Source organism: Melitaea cinxia, chromosome 29 (genome assembly GCF_905220565.1).
Source record: "Melitaea cinxia chromosome 29, ilMelCinx1.1, whole genome shotgun sequence".
Lineage (NCBI taxonomy): Eukaryota > Metazoa > Arthropoda > Insecta > Lepidoptera > Nymphalidae > Melitaea > Melitaea cinxia.
In genome coordinates, this window is record NC_059422.1 from 7811577 (window position 1) to 7837189 (window position 25613).

The 25613-nt window shown below is 34.6% G+C and overlaps 3 protein-coding genes across 3 annotated transcripts; all 3 read right to left on the minus strand.

Moving 5' to 3' along the window:
• Positions 1-2371: 2371 nt before the first annotated feature.
• On the minus strand, positions 2372-4562 carry LOC123667789. The gene is made up of 2 exons (XM_045601628.1): positions 3982-4562; positions 2372-3417 (listed from the first exon to the last, which is right to left on the minus strand). Exons 1-2 carry the CDS (start codon positions 4523-4525, stop codon positions 2372-2374), a joined length of 1590 nt encoding a protein of 529 aa, XP_045457584.1. The 5' UTR covers positions 4526-4562.
• An 800-nt stretch (positions 4563-5362) lies between these two features.
• LOC123667790 (mucin-2-like) lies at positions 5363-10257 on the minus strand. The gene is made up of 3 exons (XM_045601629.1): positions 10236-10257; positions 7958-8181; positions 5363-6946 (listed from the first exon to the last, which is right to left on the minus strand). The coding sequence occupies exons 1-3, from the start codon at positions 10255-10257 to the stop codon at positions 5363-5365; spliced, it is 1830 nt and encodes a 609-aa protein (XP_045457585.1).
• Positions 10258-16669: 6412 nt separating this feature from the next.
• On the minus strand, positions 16670-23618 carry LOC123667791 (mucin-2-like). The gene is made up of 6 exons (XM_045601630.1): positions 23609-23618; positions 21464-21687; positions 20350-21039; positions 18538-18804; positions 17690-18388; positions 16670-17540 (listed from the first exon to the last, which is right to left on the minus strand). The coding sequence occupies exons 1-6, from the start codon at positions 23616-23618 to the stop codon at positions 16848-16850; spliced, it is 2583 nt and encodes an 860-aa protein (XP_045457586.1). The 3' UTR covers positions 16670-16847.
• Between the last annotated feature and the right edge of the window lie 1995 nt (positions 23619-25613).

The following is a 25613-nucleotide window of genomic DNA, read 5'->3' on the forward strand; positions in this document are numbered from 1 at the left end:
ACTAGTTTTTACACACAATACATATAAAAGCACTGACGTGATTTTAATTCGAACTGAAAATGTAAAATGCTCATCGCGTGACCAATCAAGTGAGTCTGCAAAGAAATAAATAAATAATAAATATATTCGTTGATTTAGTTAGCACAGGATTCGTAAAAAGTGAAAAAGGTTCTAGAAATAAATGGCCGGATGTTATTTTTTGTAACTTAACAGTAATGAAAAAAAACATTATTATGAACATAAGGCCGGCAAAGAATTTCAATGTGAGTAGATTAATATTTAACTATTTTCGTAACGACATTTCTTAGGCAAACAATATTCAATAATATATAATAACATTTCCAAAGCTCCGATATTAAGTAATTTTTATTAGTAGTAAGTTTTGAGGTTAAATTTTTAGATCGGAAAAAATTAACCTAAGAATAACGCTTGGCTTCGGCACTGCGGGCAGTGCAGCCCTTCCGCCCGCCGCCGTGCGAAAGCACGCTCACTCATGCTCCGTTCCGCAGCTCAGCCGCGCCTCTACGCATTCGTTCGCGCGCTTTCGCACGGCGGGTGAGGGCTGCACTCCCTCCGCGCCTCCGGCTTAAAAAAAACACTAGGGGTAGGGCAGAGCAAGACCACGTGGACAGTGGGGTGCTCCGATTCGGTTTTGGGTAGTTTTCGAATTTCTATACCTATATTCTAGCACGCAATGTTACTAATTTTATTAGAATATTATGTCGTTATTTTGTTTAAAAGTGTCTATTTGTCAGTCGTTAAAGGTCAGTTCGTATTGTATTTTGATCTTGCAGTAAAGATCGCTTTTACGTACATTTGTTCGAAAATAACGTGTGAAAGTCGCAGAAAGGAGCATGAGTACACTTCCCGCAGCACCGGAATAAAGGTAGAGAGTCAGAAATAACAAAAATTTAACCTTCCATAAATTAGTCACCTGTGATGTATGTACATCATAGCCGATTTTACTGTAGTTGATTACAATAATGTCTACAAAAGTACAAAATATATTTTAAGATACATGAAAACAGTTAAACATTTTTGTTTAATTTTAATTATTAAAATATGATTGATAAAATCTAGACTTTCAAATATCTAACAATATACAACGTATATACATATAACGTATATACATACTCATTATAGTAGATATACATACATACACATACAAACACACACAATATAATTTATAACACAATACACAAAAAGAAATGTACAACTGGCGGAAATAAGTATTGCATTTTTTTTAAACATTAAATTAGAATATGATTATTAGAATATAATTATTAAACTATTTATATATTATATTATCACACACATTGCAAATAAACAGAACACAGCAAACACTGACTCAACTCTGTATGACCCACCAGCCAGTTTTGTCTATACTTCTACTATACTTAATACCTATTATAAAGAGTAAAAATTTGATTGTTTGTTTGTTGAATATGCTCTAAGACTACAAAACCGATTAGAGAAATTCTCTCACTGTTTTGCAGCTACACTATCCGCGGGTGACATATTTTGAAAAAAAAATTAGTGAAAAAATATAAAAAAGGGTCTTCGGTGCGACACAGCTAGCTCTGAGGTCACCAACCCGCCTGCCCAGTAACGCCTACCTTGAAATAGAAAAAAATAAAAAAAAAATTGCATGTATTTAGAATAAAAAAGGACATGGGTTTATAAGCCCGTGGATGTATATGACTTGTAAAAAAAAAACCCGCCTGCCCAGTGTGGTGACTATAGGCAAAATACATAAGTTCCCCCATTTTGCGCGCGAACTTGTGGAGGCCTAAGCCCAGCAGTGGACTGCGATAGGCTGAAGTGAAGTGATAGTGAAGAAAAATTTTGAAATTTTTGTTAAATACCCGTACGAATCCGGGACAGGATGCTAGTATTATATAAAGAAAATCTTTGAATAATGTTTTCTTGCCCGTTTAGTGCAAACAATCAATTATCGCGAGACTTATTCAATTTGCCTCCTTTTAAACTGCATTTGTATTTTTCTTTAAAAAAAGTTTTACACATGTTACAGCTCTACTGAACTAAAATGATATTTATAATTTTCAGGTTTAAATAATAGCACAAATTTACATATAAAGATATGTAATATTACTATATTTCTTTCCGGTTTGTATGTCTGTCCTTTTGGGTGTCCCCACCAAGCCTCAGAGAGCACTTTAAGCGGTCGGTCCCGGTTGCTGTCATAAATAACCTACTAGTGATCGTTATTCGAAGTGATTATGATGATGATGATGATCGTTACTCATAAAAATAAATAAAATAAAAATAAAATAAAATAAGCCTTTATTACTGTTCCACAATTTATAGAAAAATTAAAAAATTTATATTAGTTTGTTATTGACAATCGGTTTCAAACAGCTTGTCCTTCGACATAGGCCTCCTCTAATTTTTTCCACATTGATCTGTCTCTCGCTATTCTCATCCACACTGGACCAGCCACCTTCTTCAGGTCATCTTCCCAACGTTTCATTTGTCGCCCTTTATTTCTTTTTCCATTCCTAGGATACCACTCCGTTATCATTTTTGTCCATTTCTCGTTTGTATCTCTTATCATATGTCCCGTCCATCTCCATTTTAAAGTCTTGCATGTCTTTTTTGCCTCCTTAAATTTAGTAATATATTTTATTTCTTCTAATGTTATTTTATCCAATCTTTTTACCCCAATTACACTTCTCTCTATTCCGTTTTGACATACGTTTACTTTGTTCATTAATTTTTCTGTTAATGCCCATGTTTGGCAACCATATGTTAAGCATGGTAAAATGCAGATATTATATACTTTTCTCTTCTCTTTAAGCGGCATGTCTTCATTTTTCATTATTTCACTAAGGGACCAGTATCTTTTCCATGTGTTAGATATTCTTCTATCTATTTCCTTATGCATAGTATCTCTTGCGGCTACGAGTTGTCCTAGATATACGTACTCTTCCACGTATTCTATTTCCTGTGCATTGACTCTGATGTTATATGACTGTGAGGTGTTCGTCATAATTTTTGTTTTCGCTGTGTTTATTGTAAGCCCTGCTATCGCGCTTTGATCTGACAGTTGTTGTAGCATTTGCTCAAGTTGTTTTGGGCATTCTGAAAATAAAATTATGTCGTCTGCAAACCGTAAGTGATTTAACTTTACACCATCTATATCCAGTCCTTCGTGGTCCCATTGCAGATTTCTGAATATAATCTCTAGCGCCGCTGAAAACAACTTGGGTGAAATTGGATCCCCTTGACGAACCCCTCTCTCTATAGGAAATTCTTCTCCTGTAGTTTCTAGTCTAACTCGAGCTGTGCTTTTAGAATATATGTTCTGGAGTAATTTTATGTACTTGCCCTGTATCCCCTGTATACGCAGTGCTTCCCAGATGTAATCATGCTCTAAGGAGTCGAATGCTTTATTGTAATCAACAAATCCCAGGTAATATGTTTTGTTGTATTCGTTGTACTTTTGTAGGATTTGCCTTAGAACATGTATATGATCTATTGTTGAATATTTACTGCGGAAACCAGCCTGTTCTTTTGGTTGATTTTCATCGAGTGTACAAGTGATTCGAGATAGGATTATTTTTGAAAATACTTTATATACATTGGACATCAAACTAATAGGTCTATAGTTCCCTATATCTGCTTTGTCGCCTTTTTTATGCAATAATATTATTGTTGATTTAGTCCAGTCTTCAGGTATAATTTCGGTATCTATAATGTTGTTAAATATGTGTGTTAATATAGGAGCAATTACTGGTGTAGTAGATTTTAATAACTCATTTGTTACTTGATCAGCACCCGGTGTCTTGTCCCTCTTTTGCGTGTTAATTGCTCTTATTGTTTCTTCTTTCAATATTTCAGGGATCGAGTCAGTATTTATTTTATTTGTTATTCTTTTTGGGTTTTTGCTTCGGTAAAGATTTCGATAATATTCGGTTGCTACTTTAACTATTTCTGTTCTTTTATTTGTATAATTATCATCCATTGTCTTCACTTTTAACATCCATTCTTTTTTACTATTTAATTCCTTTATTGCCTTTTTAATTCCACCTGTTTTTTCAATATGTTTCTTTAGTGTATTTTGTCTTTTAATTTTCTTGTCTTTTCTGATATTTACATTAATTTTTTTACTGAGTTCTGATATTTTGGGACGGTAATTTTTCTTTTCTTTCTTTTGTAATAATTCTTTCCTTTCTTTTAATAGTTGGTATGTTTCGTCCGATATCACTTTTTTGCTATCTGTATTTACTTTTTTGGTTTCTGTTTTCAATAGGCTTATAAGTTTCGCGTATTGTTCCTGGATTGGTAGTTGGTATATTGACTTTTTATTTATTTCTTTCTGCAAGTTACTTATAAGTTGAGTGATATTGCCGGTACATAAAATGGATGAGTTGTCTGTGCGAAATTGTCTTTTAGTCTTTATTTTCGTTCCTGTTAGTTTAGCACGAACCATTTTATGATCCGAATTAAAATTTAAGTTATGTATGATGGAAACATCTTTGATATATTTTGCATTATTAGACATGATAAAATCAATTTCGTTCTTGTAAATTCCGTTTGGGGACATCCCCGTTACTCATATTAGGGAACAAATCCCTCAACCCATAGTGGAGCAGCGTGGTGGATTAAGCTCCAATCATTCTCCTACATGAAGAAAGAGACCTGTGCCCAGCAGTGGAATGTTACAGACTTGATGTGGTATACACATAGTTGTTAAAGTAACAAATATAAATAAAAAATAATTTTAGGTCACAATGAAATAACCTTTGCCGAGAACAAGATTTATTAATTTTACATTTGTTGGCTCAACAATTATAACTTTTCTTGTCGATTGGAAACTTTAGCCAAATGTTGCACTATGTTGTCCAGCAAACAGTGAATGAAGACGTTTTATTTGTGAAATTGCTCCTCTAATTGTAAAAGGTGGGAGCTATGCAAATCTTATCCAGAACTGCCATTTAGAAAAATAATAAATTTCAATATACAGTTATAATCTTCATGAATTTAAGCAATTATGCAAAATACAGAATTTTATTCTATGAATACGTAAATCTAACAGTCTATATAAATAAAAATGAATGTTGCTAAGCGCATAACTCGAGAATTGCTCAACCAATTCGGTTAATTTATTTTTTGTATGATTTGGCCCATAGAAGGTATTAAAACTAAAAATAAAAAAGGTAAAAAATATATATTTTTACTATCAACTTTTGACCGAACGAAGTATGTCCAGGCAGCGAGTTTTAAATAAAAACTGCATAAGATTTTGGTTATAAAAAAATTATTTACATTACTTCTCAGATTAAAAAAATATCACTGATCAAATCAATGAATCAAATAGCACACCAGTCTGACTTAAGATTCATTGAAAGAATCTCAAAATTTCATTTGTTGGGGTGTGAGTTGTAGTAGTAGTATTTTCCGTAGGAGTACTAGTATTTGTTGTAGTTGGGGCTGGCGGTGTAGTAGTAGTATTTGTCGTAGTAGTAGTATTTGTTGTAGTTGGGGCTGGCGTTGTAGTAGTAGTAGTATTTGTTGTAGTTGGGGCTGGCGTTATAGTAGTAGTATTTGCTGTAGTAGTAGTATTTGTTGTAGTTGGGGCTGGCGTTGTAGTAGTAGTAGTATTTGTTGTAGTTGGGGCTAGCGTTGTAGTAGTAATATTTGCTGTCGTAGTATTATTTGTTGTGTTTGGGGCTGGCGTTGTAGTAGTAGTAGTAGTATTTGTTGTAGTTGGGGCTGGCGTTGAAGTAGTAGTATTTGCTGTCGTAGGAGTATTTGTTGTAGTTGGGGCTAGCGTTGTAGTAGTAATATTTGCTGTAGTAGTAGTATTTGTTGTAGTTGGGGCTGGCGTTGTAGTAGTAGTAGTATTTGTTGTAGTTGGGGCTGGCGTTGTAGTAGTAGTAGTATTTGTTGTAGTTGGGGCTGGCGTTGTAGTAGTAGTATTTGCTGTCGTAGGAGTATTTGTTGTAGTTGGGGCTAGCGTTGTAGTAGTAATATTTGTTGTCGTAGTAGTATTTGTTGTAGTTGGGGCTGGCGTTGTAGTAGTAGTAGTATTTGTTGTAGTTGGGGCTGGCGTTGTAGTAGTAGTATTTGCTGTCGTAGGAGTATTTGTTGTAGTTGGGGCTAGCGTTGTAGTAGTAATATTTGCTGTCGTAGTAGTATTTGTTGTAGTTGGGGCTTGCGTTGTAGTAGTAGCAGTATTTGTTGTAGTTGGGGCTGGCGTTGTAGTAGTAGTATTTGCTGTCGTAGGAGTATTTGTTGTAGTTGGGGCTAGCGTTGTAGTAGTAGTATTTACTGTAGTAGTAGTATTTGTTGTAGTTGGGGCTGGCGTTGTAGTAGTAGTAGTATTTGTTGTAGTTGGGGCTGGCGTTGTAGTAGTAATATTTGCTGTCGTAGTAGTATTTGTTGTAGTTGGGGCTGGCGTTGTAGTAGTAGTAGTATTTGTTGTAGTTGGGGCTGGCGTTGTAGTAGTAGTAGTGTTTGTTTTAGTTGGAGCTGGCGTTGTAGTTGTAATATTTGCTGTCGTAGTAGTATTTGTTGTAGTTGGGGCTGGCGTTGTAGTAGTAGTATTTGCTGTCGTAGGAGTATTTGTTGTAGTTGGGGCTAGCGTTGTAGTAGTAATATTTGCTGTCGTAGTAGTATTTGTTGTAGTTGGGGCTTGCGTTGTAGTAGTAGCAGTATTTGTTGTAGTTGGGGCTGGCGTTGTAGTAGTAGTATTTGCTGTCGTAGGAGTATTTGTTGTAGTTGGGGCTAGCGTTGTAGTAGTAGTATTTACTGTAGTAGTAGTATTTGTTGTAGTTGGGGCTGGCGTTGTAGTAGTAGTAGTATTTGTTGTAGTTGGGGCTGGCGTTGTAGTAGTCCTAGTAGTAGAAGTTGGGGCACTTGTTGTTGTTTCTGGTGATACTCCGGGTAAAGTACATTGAGCTGATGCAGAATGTACGCACACCTATACAGAAAAAAATATTATTGTCAATATTTTAAGCGAAATAACTACTATAAAGCCAAATTCATATTTATATTATTAAGAGCATTATGTAGTTCAGCATGATTGATACAAATATATATTTATAAAATTTTATTCTCATATTATCAAAAAATATCTCATACAATATTAATAAAACCAAAAACCTAATCAGTTATTAAAATCAAGGCCGAACTTTAAATATTATTAACATAATAAATAATAGTGTTAATTTAATGCTAATGTCTCAATATGATTTCTGTTCATATAAGAAAGTGTCAGTGGTATCTTATTTAAAAAAAATTGGTTGTCTGTAAAATCAGTTTACGGAGGATAGTATTACGTGATAACGCCATAATGAAACATTAATGAAAAATTGCAGGTATCGAATCACGTGCGAAATGTGAAAAGAACACGTGAAAGCTATGGAACGAAGCATGATTAACGCAAGTTGTATCGTTTGTTGATCTTGCAGTCGAGATCGTTTTTACGTACTCCTGTTCGAAAATAACTTATTAAAGTTGCGAAACGGCGCACAAGTGGCACTCCCCGCAGCGCCGGAGCTAAGGTGGAGTCAGAGGCGGAGCTCGAAGGTATTATAATAGAATTAAATTCTTCCTCTAATATCAAAACTTTAACCATGGATATCTCTATAACCATGGGGTTTCGAAGTGTGCAGTGTTACCTAGTATAGCGCCCCTTACACCCTCCGCTTTCCACCCCCAAAAACCCCATAATTCGATCGTACTTAATCTAAAGCATGGACAAATTGCATTTACATAATTACTTTTATGAATTGAATAATTATCACTGAATTATTTCGATCCGATAGCTCTGACGTCACGCGACAAGAGAGATAAAAAGCAACCGTTTGGGCCGATCTTACCTCTCTATCGCTTGTTCCGCGCTGTCGCTTTCATCAGGCTCAGGCGGAACGTGACACTTTGTCGTGTTTGAATAACTTAATGTACAAAACTATAAAGTTAATAAAAGTACCTCCAATGTTTCCGAAAACTCAGTTCCGGGAGCACAATCTGTGGGCTTTATGTGACGGTATCCATCTTCGCAGTAATAGAACTTGGTACAGTCGTATTCGTGAGGTAGCAGCTGATGGTCCCTAATACAGTTTGGGTCCGGGATACGAATTCTATCATCACTTGGTGATATTTCTTGGGGTCGACCGTAGACTTGAGCTATGACGCCCAGTATGAGGAAAAATACTGGAAACGAAATAATTGGTAATAAAATTAAATGTTTCGAAAATTATATTACACATTTAGAGTGATGGTGGAGATGATAAAATGTAATTAGATAGGCGAATTTTTTCGATAAATGATGTAAAATATTAGGAAATTGCATCCCAATATCTTAAATATTATTTTTTTGGCTGATACTATCCTTTTTTTTTTAAATGATGATCTCTTTACAAATTAAGTCAATTGTAACAGACGTATTTCAATAGTTATTAAAAAGATAAATATAAATTAATCTAAATACTACTAATGGTATCTAATTACTATTAAAATGTTACTACTGAGTACCATTCAACTCTAGTTTCAGAAAATGATGAGAATTAGTTACAATTCTTCACTTAAGTTTTAGTAACAATAATACAGTTTCCTTCACCACTCCAAGTTTCACAAAGATGTTCTTACACTTTATTTTCCACAAATAGTACACTTGAAGCACTATTCCACTGTATTTCATACATTACACAACGTTGGTTACAGAGATTTGAATACAGTTAATTTCAACACAAGACCTTTTTTTAACCGACTTCCAAAAAGGAGGAGGTTCTCAATTAGACTGTATTTTTTTTATGTTACTTCAGAACTTTTGACTGGGTGATCCGATTTCAACGAAATTTTTTTAATCGAAAAGTGGTGTGTGTCATTTGATCCCATTTAAATTTATTTGAGATCTAACAACTACTTTTCGAGCTATATCTAAAAATGCGTTTTTACTTGACGCTTTTTTTCGTCGACCTACGTTATATTACCGCATAACTTTCTACTGAATGTACCGATTTTGATAATTCTTTTTTTGTTGGAAAGGAGATATCCCTAGTTTGGTATCATGATAAGGAAACCAGGATCTGATGATGGGATCTCAGAGAAATCGAGGGAAACTCTCGAAAATCCGCATAACTTTTACTGGGTGTACCGATTTTGATAATTTTTAATTTAATCGAAAGCTGATCTTTATCATGTGGTCACATTTAAATTTTATCGAGATCTGATAACTACTTTTGAGTATTCTATGATAACGCATAGTTACTTGACTATTTTTTCGTCGATCTACGTTGTATTACTTGTCGATCTAATTGAAGTCGGTTTTTTTTCGTTTGCGAGCAAATACAATTATTTTCTTTTCGTATCTACACTTTTTGATTACGGACTACGAATTTGATAACATTTTAGTAATATTGCACTTAAACTAAATTAAGATTTACACTAATTAATATATCTTAAACAAACCATTCTCCTACATGGTGAAAGTGGCGAATGTATAGCCATGGGATTTTATAGGTAAAATTTTAATTAATATTTCCTGTTATTGATTATGATATAATGTGTGAACAGGACCTTGATAGGTTCAATTATTAATTACCTTATGGAAAAAAAATTCATAAACCTCACAGAAACTTAAATAAATACAAAACGAATTTTTTTTACCGAGTTACGAGAGGCTGAGATCTATAAGACGAAACTTTACAGTTTATTTTATTATTTATTTATTTATTTATATTATATTAAAGGTTAATTGACAACACGATTAGCGAAGCACTGGTGCTCAAAAAAGTTATAAAATACCTGTACTATAAGTCACCAGGTCCCCTTAATTTGATAAAGATTAAGTTAAGATCACAATGGAAATAGAATCTTTCTTTTACTTGTTTATCTTAAATGCAAATTTACTTTTCTGTGACATTTCAAATTGGTGATTATTTTGATCTACAAAACACTTGCCTTGTTCTCGTCACCAATAAATTAAGTATTCAGAGAATTAGTGTTTATTTCTCCCGCTGCATCATTTCAGTTTTCACAATAAAATACCGAAGATTATTTGGAACGTTTCTACATCTACATTTACCCTTATTTATGTTAATTAGAGCCTTATTATGATTTTCGATTTACTTGTATAGATCACAATTGAAAACATTCAACGAAATAGTTAGGTATTTCTCACTTCAAATCTATAGTTATTCATTTACAATACATAGTTTTAACTACATTGAATAAGTTATCACACTAATCACTTATACGTCACTTACCGAGTAGCAACGTTAGCCGCATAATAGTTAAATAATAACGGCTTCTTCACTTACAAATTATCATATTTATAACACTGAAATTACGCCAATACATGATAAAGAGGGTGACTGACCAATCATAAAATTAGTATTTACTATTCGGAAATGGTATCGCCATCTTTATGCTGGTACTTAAACAAATGATAATCACAATAAGAACACTATAATAATAAATAAATAAAAATAAAAAATAATATAACATATAAAATTATTAGAAGCATAAATTTATATGATAATAGCATTTGCTGTTTAACTACCCTGTAACAGATAACAAAGATAGCCTCTGACTAATCGTAAGTAAATATTAATCATTCGGAATATGGTCTTTGTACTGTTCCTGTATCAAACAAATAATCAATAACAATAATAACGCAACGAAACCCAAATTTATCTAATTGTCAGAACTGCAAACCCCACCCCACCGCCGAGCTGGGCAGCGGGAGTGTGGGGCACCCGGCGGTAGGTGCAATGCCGGACTACCCACTAAAAACCAGCGGTGTCCACCTTCGTCGCCCGTGCCGGGGTCGCAGGAATCCGAATTCTTCTGCAAACCCCGGCGGAACTTTTGCAAACCTAGAAATATCCTCTCCAATACTTCCTAAGGTAGGTTGGTAAGGTATTAAGCCCCCCTTTGTATCAACAAGGGGGGGCAATATATTATGTATTATTCGTGCAACAAAAATTTATACTTTCACGTGATTCCAAATTTTAGATAATTTTCACCCAAGTGCAAATAGAAATAAAAATGATCTTGCTTACAACTTTTTGAAAATTAACATTTTATTTATTTTATATCACAGATTTAAATTTGAGATGAAAATTTATAGTTTCATTAAAAAAGGTAAATAGATCACTAAGTAGCTTAGTTATAATAATAAATAAACATATCACACTCAACGGCCCCCAGTAGGATTTTCTCCTGTGTCAGGGGTCCGGAAACACACACAATACACAAGCACAAACGCCCAGACCACGACAAACATCTATATGGCCGATACAAATGTCTGTCGTGAGCGGGAATCGACCCCCGCTAGCGCAACAGCCAGTGCTATGACCGCTATACCAACGCGTCGTCAAAAGTTAAATGTATATAAATGGTCGCCACGCAACACACTATTAATTATATAATATAGGAGCGTAGAAATAATCTCTCTCTGTTTTAATGAAAAATAAATATATTACAACGTATATAGATGATAAAAAAAAATTGTAGTAGCCACACAGATGTTTGCCGTGGTCCGGGTGTTTGTGCAGACGCTGTGGGTCCCTCCACCGTGCCTCAGAGAGCACGTTCAGCCGTCGGTCCCGGCTGTTATCATATACACCTGATAGCGATCGTTACTCATAGTAGGGAATATAACCGCCAACCCGATTGGAGCAGCGTGGTGGATTAAGGTCCTTCTCCTACATAGTGAAAGAAGCTTATGCCCAGTAGTGGGATATTACAGGCTGAAGCGTGATAATTGGCTAAATATACGCTAAGTAGAGTTACGTACCAAACATAGCGTTGAATCAGATGATCTTTTCTTCCGTTTATTTTACACTTCTTTACTCTAAGATCACATAAATTTCACCGTTGTTAATCAACTACATTATTTTCGCCGTTTCTTTATTTATATATGTATATATGAAAGGCATGTGTCATTACATTGTAAAAATAATATAGATAATGATGATTTTTATTCTACATTTTATCAAAACATTTCCATATAACTTATTGTAATCCTTTTATAAATATAATTTATCTATAAATGGCGGATTATGATATTTTTTCCAATGAATTCAAAAGTACTTTCCTCGTTTGATAAATGTTATATCTTGTGAGTAAATCGAGTATGAAAATGCTACGAGGGTGCGTTTTCAAGTTCGAATGACTTTTCTGTTATGTGCATTTAGACGCTTCCTCTCCGCACACAAACGTATGTGTATGCCTTGTCTTTAGCAGCTTGTCTGACCGCGGCGTGTAGTCTTGTTTGTAGCTGAGAGATGTTCGCAGACGAAAATTGACGAATTCCGTCCGATTAAGATAAAAAATACTTTATCTTCCAAGTCAAACCAAATTACAGATGCTTACAGAACTTGATAAAAATCGGTTCAGTAGTTTCCGAGTTACATACCGATAGCAGCGGCACCATCGGGTGCAATTGAGATAAAAACTATCCTATCTCCCAAGTTGGACCAAATTGCAGATGCTTACAAAATGTGATAAAAATTGGTTCAGTACTTTCGAAGTTACATGCCGATAGCAACGCCACCTACCGAGTTCAATTGAGATAAAAAATTCTATCTTCCAAGTCAGACTAAATTACAGATGCTTACAAAATTTGATTAAAATTAGTTCAATAGTTTCGGAGTTACATACATTTAAAATTTTCATTGTTAACGCCTACTTCCTCAATCCTTATTGGGGATGAGTTACAGGTGTACCGACTACTTTATGACAATTATAAAATAAAAACGAAGTAATTAACTATTAATGTAAATACCAAAATCAACTAAACTTAAACTAACAACTAACTTAAATACCAACCTAAGTAGGTAATTAAAATAAAAACCCTAAATAATAATAAAAGTAATGAAATAAAATCCGTTCTATGTACAGTGCGTTTATAACAACACGCTAGTTTGCGCCTTGAAATTCTAAATAGACACGACCGTCACTGAAGTCTGCCCTCGCGCGTCTGCCACTCTGCCCGCGTTCGGGTCGCGCACTCAGCGCTGAGCGACTTCGTTCTCCACCTCGCCCGTCGTAATAGAAACGCGCACTCGATTAATAAAATCGTCGTAACTATTAAAATATTAATTACCGTCTAAATGATACAATGTAAAAGCCGAAGTTTAATAATAAAAGTATTTATTTTGATATAAAAATCAATTTGTTACTACCGAATGAGCATTACAAATGTATTATCAATTTTTATTGTATTTATGGTTCACTGTTTTGGCGATAATAGCTTACTCATAAAAGATAGATATATGCTGTCGCGGACTTTTTGTAAGACTAATTAAGATAAACATTTCTCTTCCTACATTCATCATAGGCCTTTTCGTCTATTCCAGACGATTTAAACGGTGTCTGAAGAGCATTTCTTCTGATGGCTGTACAAGCCGATACGGGAGCGGCAGATTCTACCACACACCGAACAAGGAAAAGATGTGCTAGTGTCACCGATGTCGCTGTTCTGGTGTTTTTTGTTTCTCCTGTCCGATAAGAGTCCAAACCAGGCTTCATCGTGATGTTGTTGACCATCCTTCACGCTCTTACGCCATTGGTCTCTGTTCTCGGCTAACTTTTCCCAGCTGTTGTGATTTATGTTAAAAGCGACCATATCGCGCTTGGCGCAGTCTTTAAAACGGAGCAAAGGCCTCCCAACATCCCTCCTTGCGTTCGCAACTGCGCCAAGCATGATCTGCCGCGGAAGTCGAGAGGGGTCCATCCGGTGTACATGCCCCAACCAACGCAGCCGACGCTGTTTTAGCATGGCAGTTAGACTGGGCATCCGCGCTATTAGCGTAGCGTAGCGTAGCGCTTCCTACATTATATACATGTAAACTCCACAGTTTTTGCAGCGTACGCCAGAATAGCTCACAGATGGCAGATTTTTTTCCAACTTACTTGACAACTATTGTTATATTTTGGACAATTCACACACATCTTTAAAATTATAGCCTATGTGTTATTCTAATGTATAAGCACTTTTATTAAAATCCATTCGGTAGTTTTTGCGAGAAAGAGGAACAAACATCCATACATCCATACATACAAACTTTCGCGTTTATAATTTTAATAGGATTTAGTATCCGCATTGCACCCGAGTAAAGCCGGGGTGGGTCACTAGTATATATCTAAAACAAAAACCTTTAGGTTAAAGTTTTTAGGAGTGTACAGTAGGTATTTGATGTTAATATATTATTTTATAATAAAGTATAAATAAATAAAATCAGGTACCGACAGTGTCCTAGGCGTTGAAAAGCAATGTCTTCTAGACAACATAGACATAGACAACATATTATTTTGTTTTATTTTTCCCAAAATTTTATTTTATAAATATTTGGAGGTTCTAGGAACAGGGTGTGAAATTCCTCATTCACTATCGAAAAGGGAGAATCCAGACGGGTGTTGTGTCTGGTAGGCTACAGCCCCGACGGTTGTTGTCGAGTTCTTGTATATGTATATTGTTTAATCAGTCTGATAACTTTGATATCGCGATTTAGGATACGTCAGTTCTTAGTTCGTATATTGCGCGATAGATGTCGCTACAAATACATGATTGATCGTAAAGATTGACAAAGATTAAATTTGTTTATGTGGTAACCATTTATTTCTAATTCTTTGAATATATCGTAGCAATACTATTATTCGTAAAGTTGCTACTAGATATTACTATTTGAATTCTTGAGGACCTATTTTACCGGTTACTGGTAAGCTGACGGATATCGGTATAATAGATACAATTTTTTTTATTCTTTATTTAGAAAACCAACAGCTTTACAAACAATGTACCTTACAGCTATGTATATGTTATGTAGTATTGCCAATAACAGGTTTCTCTTAATTTACCAAATAACACTGTGACAATCAAACTTACAACGCTAAAACGAAATAACAAACTTTTTCGTATAAAAAGTTCGACTGTATTGTAGCTAATAAACAATTTTGCTTATATTAGGTGTTGCACTCGATCCAAGTCAGCAAAATTAATACAAGTTATCGGTGTGGTCGATAATCATCAATCTCACACCTCACTGATATTATTGTGAACCCAAACACATGTTTGCATGTTTCTGACAAGAAATCGAGCAGCCTACTGACTTTTAAGATTTATATGCCACAGTAACAGTTTAAGATGTTAACCTTATGTCTAGAAAATGCCATAAAAGTAACAGAAAACCAAAATCAATCGGATCTATGAAAGTAAGGACCTAGGACATGATAATTGTTGTACCAAATGTCTGAAATATCCAGATCCTGGTGAGTTATTTTTATACAACTAGATTGGCATACAAAGTGTACGGCTTACTTGATGGTAGGCGATTAACGTAACTTATAGACGCCTACAATACCAGAAGCATCGCAAGCGCATTGACTACCCAATTTTTGACCCTCCCCAAGTGTTCTATGACACCTTACCACAGAAACAACACTGCCCTATGGAAAAAATCTCATAAAACATGGATAAATGCAGACCAAATTCTCACACAAGGTTAATGAGAGTCTATGAGATCTGATAGATTCTTATAACTCGGTATCAGAATTAAGTCTGCATTTATCCATGTTTTATGAATTTTTTTCCATAGGGCATGGTAGCTTTTACCAAAAGGGGGAACATACGCTCGTTTGTCACTTTATGGATTTAAGTGTGTCGAAATTAGTCTTAATCAGAAGGTAATGAAAGAATTGAAAAAAAAAGAACACAAATAGTTTTTTTTTTTCAGAACTATTTCTTGATACTTGGTAAAGTGCCAGTAAAAGGTAAGTAGTTTGTGGTAATAACGGTAAAGTGATATAACAGTAAAGTTATTTGGTAAAACAGTAATGGTTATGCTTCTGGTATGTTGCGGTAATAGGTTAAAAGCAGTAGTATTCAGCTGTGATGTTCTGTAAGTTCGAAATACTTCCCCATTCGGGCTGCTCTGGATTCCGAACAGAATATTTCCTCCTCCCTACCTCAGTTAAACCAAAATTTGACAGGAGCTGGCGTGTACGCGTGTATGTGTAATATAAGTCAAAACTAAAACACTATTGAAATAAAAAGCAGTGTATTTTAGACCAAACGACTGAAGCAGAACTTCTTTATCTAATACATTAATATACGAAACGTAACTATCTTTCTATCTTCACTTACTTATATTTCCCTCTCAACTTCCGTTCGTCTCGTTCGATCACGTTTGTGCGCTGTGTTTGTGTTGCTGAAGCTAGAAGTTTTACTTTAATAAATGTATGCTTAAAAATTCCTTACAATTAAGGAAATAATTCTCTTTGCAATAAGAAATGAGAAGATGTGAAGGCCATAGTTTTAAAAATTGAGTCACGTTCCGTCTAGTTGTATTTGATATTAAATATTTTACGTTTATCGTATAGGTTTCTAAGATAATAGTACCAAATTCATTTTATGTGAAAAAAAAGACAACTATTTTCTAACATGCTTTATTGTACATAAGTTTTAAATAAAATACTACAAAAACTTTTGATTGTAAAAACATTATTTACATTACTTCTCAGATAAAAAAAAATATATCATTGGCTAATTTCAAATAGCACACCAGTCTGACTTTATATTCATTTAAGGAATCTCAAAATTTCATGTTCACATGTGAAATTAACAAAATGCGAGAATCATTTTCATTTTTAGACTGAAATATAACAAACGATCGAAATATTCTTATATGCTTTATTTTCTATAAATTAACAATAAATACTAAGTAAATTTAAGGGGCGAAGTTTATAACCATTATTCCTCAGACTAAATGTAACTAAACAATTTTTCAAATTTGTAAACAAACAAAGTAATCCCAAATTTTGTAGATTTACGTGTAAATTTACAAACTGCTTCCCTTTCATACTCTAAAACTTTATAGAAAGTCGAAGCCAATATTTCGTATTTCACTCAGATTGTTAAGCTTAGCAAGTTCGTCAACCTTCTCCCAAGGCAAGAATACGCTGAGGCCGTCCGCATTATAATTAGTTTGGACTGACTTTCTTTCACATGATACGTTGCAGATGAAGTCACAAGTTTGAGTTTGTGGGTTGAAGTGTAGTCCTGTAGAGCAAACTCCTAAGACTTTTTGGTCTCCATTACAGCTCCAGAATTTATCGCAATCTGTTTCGTGGGGCCAGTGAGGCACATTGCATCCCGTCTTGCATTTATCATCATTTCCATCTCCACCTCCAGGGGCTGCAGTTGTGGATGTCGTTGATGCAGTGGGTGGAGCTGTGGGTGGTGCTGTTGGAGCAGGCGAAGATGGACCTCCTGTCGGGGCTCCAGTAGGTGGAGCTGTAGGTGGTGCTGTTGGTGCAGGGGAAGATGGACCTTCTGACGGGGCTCCAGTAGGTGGAGCTGTTGGTGGTGCTGTCGGAGCAGGAGAAGATGGACCTCCTGTTGGGGCTCCGGTTGGTGGAGCTGTAGTCGGTGCCGTTGGTGCAGGGGAAGATGGACCTACTGTTGGGGCTCCAGTTGTTGGAGCTGTGGGTTGATCAGGTGAAGACGGACCTTCAGTTGGCTTTGCAGATGGAATGCAATTTGCGATTTCGGGCCAATCGCATCTCTATAAAGGAAAATTGTTTTGTATTAGTAATTATCATCGTATCGTCAAAAGCTCATGCGCTGTATTTTTTATATAGTTGCTTTGATAAAAATCATTGAAATCAAATAAATATAATAACCATAAACTTAATAGCAGTAAAGGATTTTTACCTGAAGTTCATAGCTGAAGTGGAGGCCGGGAGGACATGGGCGAACAACTAAGTTTCCGTGAACACATAGGTAGTATTGTCCACAATCGTTATCGTGTGGCAATAAGAGCTCTTCGCTAAAGTTAGCAGGACAGCCATTAGGTAAAAGTTCCGGAGCTGGTGTTGATCCTGGACTTGTAGGTGGCGCCGGTGGTCTTGTGGTTGGAGCAGGCGAAGATGGACCTCCTGTCGGGGCTCCAGTTGTAGGAGCTGTAGGTGGCGCCGTTGGAGCAGGTGAAGAAGGACCATCTGTTGGGGCTGCGGTTGTAGGAGCTGTAGGTGGCACCGTTGGAGCAGATGAGGATGGACCTCCTGTCGGGGCTCCAGTTGGTGGAGCTGTAGGAGGCGCCGTTGGAGCAGGTGAAGAAGGACCTCCTGTCGGGGCTCCAGTAGGTGGAGCTGTGGGTGGTGCCGTTGTAGCAGGTGAAGAAGGACCTCCTGTCGGGGCACCGGTTGTAGGAGCTGAGGGTTGATCAGGCGATGATGGACCTCCTGTCGGGGCTCCAGTAGGCGGAGCTGTGGGTGGTGCTGTTGGAACAGGGGAAGATGGACCTCCTGTCGGGTTTCCGGTTGTAGGAGCTGTGGGTTGATCAGGTACAGAGGGACCTTCGGTTGGATTTCCAGATGGAATGCAATTTGCAATTTCAGGCCATTCGCATCTCTATAAAGGAAAAGTGTTTTGTATTATTAATTATCATCGTATCGCTAAAAGCGCATGCGCTATATTTTTTATATTGTTGCTTTGATAAAAATCATTGAAATTAAATAAATAAAATAACCATAAATTTAATAGCAGTAAAGGAATCATACCTGGAGTTCATAGCTGAAGTGGAGGCCGGGAGGACATGGGCGTGCTACTAAGTTTCCGTGAACACACTGGTAGTATTGTCCGCAATCGTTATCGTGTGGCAATAAGAGCTCTTTGCTAAAGTCAGCAGGACAACCATTGGGTAATGTTTCAAAGTCACCATCTCCGTCACCAGGTGGGGATGAAGTGGATGGAGTGTCACCGCCTCCTCCATTATCTTCTTCGATAATTCTGTCTCCACAATCAACGTTGGCAGGCCAGTCGCATACCTAATAAATAAGATACGTGGATTTAGTGGTGCTTTATTTTTTGCAAGATTTTACTAACTTTGTAGTCAAGTACAATTTTTTTCAAAGAGTAACTGCGGAGTTCTTTGCCTATTCTTTTCTGCAGAATTAACATTCTGAATCTAGTCAAATTTTATGGAGTGTTTAAAATAAAAACAAAAGTCGAAAATAGTTTTGTTTCCCATTTTTTTGCCATTTTGCACATGTTACTGCTGAATGTGATTAAATTATTCAAATTTAACAGCATACCACTACTATGAATGCTATTTAAGACTAAGTACAGCTTGGATCCCTTAGTAAGGATAAAAATTTGAAACAACATTGAAGTTAGTTGTATTTTTGTTGAATTACGATTATTTCGTTAATATTTCAAGGTAATTTTATCATAAATCGCTTCGTAACCAGATTAGTGCGTCCAAATTGGGACGTATTTTTAGTATTAAATTGCCCTACAAATGTTTTCGAGATGGCTTATGAAAGCTATAGCTATCGTTACCATAGGCGTGAGCACTGCCAGTATATGTTTGTACTAGTTTAGGAGTGTTATGGAATATGTTTTTGTCTCTCCACAGAATAACCAATTTGTTATATATTACTAGTCTAAATAAATTTAAACTAGTAATGTAATAAAATTTTTGACATAAAAATTATCGGGAGATACTTAAAGATAAGTTAACCAAATGTACATATATTTGATTTTTTTTTTGTCAAAGAAAATAGTCTTATCTTTTTTATTACATGGCTATAATACTTGCGATAAGCATTATAATAAAATTAAAACCAGTAGCATTATAAAACTCATATTTTTTATGGTCTTGTTCAGTAAATTTTTTGTAAATTCTCTAAAATGTTCCCTACAATTTGTATTAAGATAAATTCATATAAAGAAACACTAATCCAATATATCCATTAGTCAAGTCCGGTAATGATGAAGCATAAAGTTAATATAATTTACTTAAAGTTACATCATTTAGTTTATAATTCATGTTAACCTCCTTAAATATTCTTTTCCCATAACAATAGCAGACGCGGCCATGATATTAATCAAGAGATTACGTTTCTTGATGATTTTGAAGACTCTAATAACCAAAGACGACGAAATTGATAAATATAACGCAATAAAGATATTTCGGTGTCAAAATATTCAAACAAATATACAAGCGTTCAAAAAGTAACAAGAGAACCTTTGCCATGAAATTAAATTAATATCAGTTTTTAATCCGAGTTCGTCGTTTCACAGATAAAATAATTTAAAGATTAGATATTCGAATCCAGAAATGTACACAGTAGGAACATTTGATAATTGATTAATGCTCTTGACATTTACAAAAAAAATATTTTTGATAACTTATTTTGTGCATTTCTAGCAAAAATTTGAAGGCTTCCTATAGACTCCTTTTTTAGAATACAACATCTTCCTTCTTTCCACAATCTTTTGACTATTTTATTAAATTCATGTGGCTACTGACTTAGGGGATAATTGATCACACTATTTGGCCAAACTGATTTTGATGTTCAAAACCTCACCTGAATTTCGTAGTTGAAGACAGTTCCTGGGGCACATTTTGCTTCAACTATATTTCCATGAACACAGTAGTAGAATTTGTTGCAATAATTTTCATGGGGTAACAACTTATGCTCATCAAAGTCTGCTGGACATCCATTAGGTAAGGTTACACCTGGTGTGCTTTGCGTTGTAGATGACGGTTGTGGTTGTGGGGTGGTTGTAGTTGTAGTTGGTGTTGTTGTTGTTGGGGCTGGCGTTGTAGTAGTGGTAGTAGATGTCGTTGTTGGGGCTGGCGTTGTAGTAGTGGTAGTTGATGTAGTTGTTGGTGCTGGCGTTGTAGTAGTCGTAGTAGATGTTGTCGTTGGGGCTGGTGTTGTAGTAGTGGTAGTTGATGTTGTCGTTGGGGCTGGCGTTGTAGTAGTGGTAGTAGAAGTTGTTGTTGGGGCTGGTGTTGTAGTAGTGGTAGTAGTTGTTGTTGTTGGAGCTGGTGTTGTAGTAGTGGTAGTAGTAGTTGTTGGGGTGGTTGTTGTTGTCGGGGTTGTCGTGGTTGTTGGGGTTGTCGTTGTTGTTGGGGTTGTCGTTGTCGTTGGTGTTGTTGTAGTTGTGGGAGTTGTTGTTGTCGTTGGGGTTGTCGTTGTTGTTGGGGTTGTTGCTGTCTCTGGTGGTACTCCAGGCAAAGTACATTGAGCTGCTGCAGGATGTATGCATACCTATACAGAAAAATATATTATTGTCAAGATTTTAAGCGATATAACCGAAATAAATCATCTTTCATGCTTACATTATTAAGAGCATTATGTAGTTCATCTTAGTTGATACAAATCTATTTTTTTTTAATTTAATTCTCATATTAACTAGAAATATAACTTAACACTAATAAACACCAGATAGTTTTGAGTTTTCCAATAATTTTAACAATGGATATGCATAGCTTGCGTAGAGCATATTATCAGGAATAATTTCAAGCTAATGCAAATGTCTGAATATGATTTCTATTAATATGGCACAGTGTTGGTGGTATATTATTAAAAAAACAAAAAAAAAACACAAATAGAATTTATATATATAATAAATAATATCGATACATTTTTTCGAATAACCTTATTTACAACATTATAAAGTTAATAAAAGTACCTCCAATGTTTCTGAAAACTCAGTTCCAGGAGCACAATCTCTGGGCTTTATGTGACGGTATCCATCTTCGCAGTAATAGAACTTGGTACAGTCGTATTCGTGAGGTAGCAGCTGATGGTTCCTAATACAGTTTGGGTCCGGGATACGAATTCTATGATCAATTGGTGATATTTCTTGGGGTCGACCGTAGGCTTGAGCTACGACGCCCAGTATGAGCAAATATACTGAAAATAAAATAAAATATTAATTTGAAATAAAATTAAAGTTTTGAAAAATTACGTCACACCTTTAGAGGGATGGTGGATATGATAAAATTTAATTAGATAGGAAATGAGTGTGACGCGTTTTCGTCACACAGAGTCGTGACCGCAACTCTAAACAAGAATGTGTAAGCAAATATAAATTAAATCAAAAATTTATCATTATTTAAAATTTAAATGAGATACAGCTTTAGGTAGCTATAGCTATTGATTATAAGTAGCTAAACTTTAGTTTTTACTAATATTATTTGATTACATGTGTATTGTTATTTTGAAGATTGATTTAAAATGTGTTTTTGCCATTATAAGTTACTACTTATACTGATGATTAAGAACCTACTGGTTATTTTTACAAATATGATAAATAAACATGGGTGTATTTTGTAGATATTTCGTCAAAATCGTTATTTGGTACTAAACTAAACAAAGAACAATCGAAATAGCAAACAATTAATTTTATTGTTTTGGTCTGATTTGAGTTCTTAAGTATTATCACACTATCAAAAATGTATAAAGTGACTCGATTATACAAGTAGATAAAGAATTATAAAGTTTATTGTGACGTCAGATCATCGTAAAGATTACTATTGTTATTGATGTACAAAATGTACAGAGATTTTTTCAATAATTATTGTAAAATATTAGGAAATTGCATCCGATTTTCTTGAACATAATTTTTTAGCTGATACTATCCTTTTTTTAGATAATTCTTAATTTTTTGGTATTTTTTGGTATTTCGTGTTTCAATCGTTATTAAAAATATAAATATAAATTAATCTATATAGTACTGATTCGTATCTAATTACTATTAAAATGTTACTACTGAGTATCATTCAACTCTAGTTTCGGAAACTGATGAGAATTAGTTACAATTCATCACTTAAGTTTTAGTAACAACAATACAATTTCCTTTACCACTCCAAGTTTCACAAAGATGTTATTACACTTTATTTTCCACAAATAATGCTCTTGAAGCACTATTCCACTGTATTTCATACATTACACGTTTTTTACGTATGTAAGTGATATATCCACAGGCTTAGATATAATGCCCGTGCTCTTGTTATTCCATATTTTCTATTTTTTTTTTAAACATGCATCGTTAACCTCACTGCAACTTTAGAAAACTTAAGAACTAGCCTTATAGTCTCTAAAAATCGACGCGAGTCCACTGACCAAGACTATTCTACATTTTTTTTATACTTATTATTTTATTATATTTACACTTACTTACATTACACAACGTGGCTACAGAGATTTGAATACAGTTAATTTCAACACAAGATCGTTTTTTTTTAAACTTTTGCACCTACATTCTGTGATTAAGGACTACGAATTTGATCACATTTTAGTAATAGTGGACTTAAACTAAATTCAGTTTTACTCTAATTAATATATCTTAAACAAACCATTCTCCTACATGGTAAAAGAGGCGTATGTCCAGCAGTGGGATTTTACAATTTGAATCAATTACAAACAAAGACAAATATACAACAAAATACCGAGTTATTAGAGGCTATAAGTGAGATCTATAAGGAAATGGTCTGCATTTGTCCATATTTTATGAGATTTTTTCTATGGGGTACGAAACTTTGATTAAGATAAGTCTCTGTATCAATACTCATTTCAATTTAAAAGTTTTTTTTTGTTTTAGTATTTACTGTTATTTAATCTTTTCTTTCCTTATTTATCTTAAATGGAAATTTACTTTTTTTGTGACACTTCAAACAAGAGATTATTTCGATCCAAAAACACTTATTGCCTTGTTCCTGTCACTAAAAAATTATCTGTGCAGAGAATTAGCATTTACTTTTCTCGCTATATCATTTCAGTTTTCAGAATAAAATACAGAAGTTTTTTTGAACGTTTCTGCATCTACATTTACACTTATTCATTTTAGTTAGAACGTTATAAAAAAAAATAAAACTTTCACATGCTTGCAATTTTTGCGTCACTTTTGTCCAAATGTAAATATAAATAAAAATGACCTCATCAACCACTTTTTGAAAACTAATATTTTATTTATTTTATAAGAAAAAAAAAATTGTAACTACTTTGAATTGAAAACTTAATTAAGATTCACATTTGAGATGAAAATTTATTGTTTCATTAAAAGTGCTAAATAGATCACTAGTGGCTTAAAGTTAAATGTACCTAAAGCCATCACAAAAACATGCATTATATAATAACCGTATGTGAAAACTTTTAAATGGTGTATTTTTATTTCCTTTTTTATGTTTTTTATTAGCTTTAACTAAGTCTCTGTACACTGTCTGTTTTCCAAATAAATCAAAATATAATATAATATTGGAGCCTAAAAATTAGAACTCACTCTGTTTCCACAAAAAATAAATCTATTATAACGTATATAAATTCATTATCAATTAATTTAAATTGTAATTGTCCAAATATACGCTCAGTATAGCTACGTACCAAACATAGCGTCGAATCGGAGACGCTTTTTTTTCGTTTATTTCACACTCTTTAGTCTTAGATCACACGAACTTCACTGTTCTTAATCTACTGCATCTCTTTTCGCCGTTTCCTAATATATATATTAAAGGTAAGTGTCATTACATTGAAAAAATATAAAGATAATGACGATTTCCAATGTAAATTTTATCAAAACATTTCCAGATAATTTATAATCCTTTTTAAATTTATCTATAAATAGCGGATTATGATTTTTTTCCAATGAATTCAATAATTTACTTGCCTCGTTTGATAAATGTTATATCTTGTGATTAAATCGACTATGAAAATGCTACGAGGGTGCGTTTTTAAGTTCGACTGGCTATTCTGTATTACGCGTTTAGACGCGTCTCTGCATAAAAACGTATTTGTAGCCATTCTCTTTAGCAGCCTGTCTGACCGCGGCGTGTAAGACCTCATTTGTATCTGAGAGGTGTTCGCAGGCGAAAATTGATGACTTACCGTAAAATAAGGGGAATTGCGTCTAAGAGATGAATTCGGACAAATTCTATGTTTTATTTCAGACCTTCTTCACACATTTATCTATTTTTTCTGGTGTATACAAGATTAGTCAGGGTGAAGTTTTCACCATTAATTTTAGTTTGTTAGGAACGGAATAAGCTATGAATGCTAGAATGTAATTGATATTATCTTATTTTTTCCCCTAAAAGCAAACTCTTATTAAAACAGATTTGAGCTATAATATAAGGGTCGAGCTATTGGGTGTATAAAGTCGTAGTTGAGGGAGATCGGGTCGGGAATGGGTTGAATAGTTGCCTGGCTGAGGTAAATTGGGATGGCTGTGAGTGAATTGTGTTTTTATTACTCTACTCTCTGACTCTGTGATTGTGTTCAGTAATATTACAATTAATTGTTTTTCCTAACTCCGTGACAAGGTTAAGTAAATTTTCATCTTTCTTGTCAGGCGTACACAGAACCTCAATATTAGTCATTTATGAATTTTGCACCAACTGGTTCACTCAATTGGTAATGACATCAATTTTGGGTTGCAATGATCCGTTTTTCTCTTGCAATTGCCTCAATTTACCCTTAGTATCCCCATTATCTTGTATGGTGGTTTCGTATTTTTCATTACCTTCATTTCACAAATTACATCTTTCAAATGTTTTAGTTATTTAGTCAAAATATCTCTTATTAAGTCGCGAAATTGTTTTGTGTTGGTCATTTAAATCATCTTGAAGGTTTTATGGTAATCTGTGGCTTAGACCAAACAGAGACTGTCGTTATTACGACATTTTTGGGTACAAAGAAGACATAACCATTTTGAAGTTGTAGGTTTGTTATCGCTAATGTTGCCTCAAATAGATAGGTAATCGTAGTGGAACGCCTTAGAGCACTTTGCGCATTTAATATAATTATTGTACTACAGTCAACTTGAAAAGTTACATATAAAATTT

What these genes read in the sequence shown, in the direction of transcription:
- LOC123667790 (XM_045601629.1), bottom strand. Translation starts at nt 10,257, where the DNA reads ATGCGGCTAACGTTGCTACTCG. An exon ending in GCGGCTAACGTTGCTACTCG is followed by an intron (nt 8,182 to 10,235) that starts GTAAGTGACGTA and finishes TTTCGTTTCCAG; the next exon opens with TATTTTTCCTCATACTGGGC. An exon ending in AGTTTTCGGAAACATTGGAG is followed by an intron (nt 6,947 to 7,957) that starts GTACTTTTATTA and finishes TTTTCTGTATAG; the next exon opens with GTGTGCGTACATTCTGCATC.
- LOC123667791 (XM_045601630.1), bottom strand. An exon ending in TCTTCAACTACGAAATTCAG is followed by an intron (nt 18,805 to 20,349) that starts GTGAGGTTTTGA and finishes CTTATTTATTAG; the next exon opens with GTATGCGACTGGCCTGCCAA. An exon ending in ACTTCAGCTATGAACTTCAG is followed by an intron (nt 17,541 to 17,689) that starts GTAAAAATCCTT and finishes TTTCCTTTATAG; the next exon opens with AGATGCGATTGGCCCGAAAT.
- LOC123667789 (XM_045601628.1), bottom strand. Translation starts at nt 4,525, where the DNA reads ATGTCTAATAATGCAAAATATATCAAAGATGTTTCCATCATACATAAC. An exon ending in GTTAAAAGTGAAGACAATGG is followed by an intron (nt 3,418 to 3,981) that starts ATGATAATTATA and finishes GATTTGTTGATT; the next exon opens with ACAATAAAGCATTCGACTCC.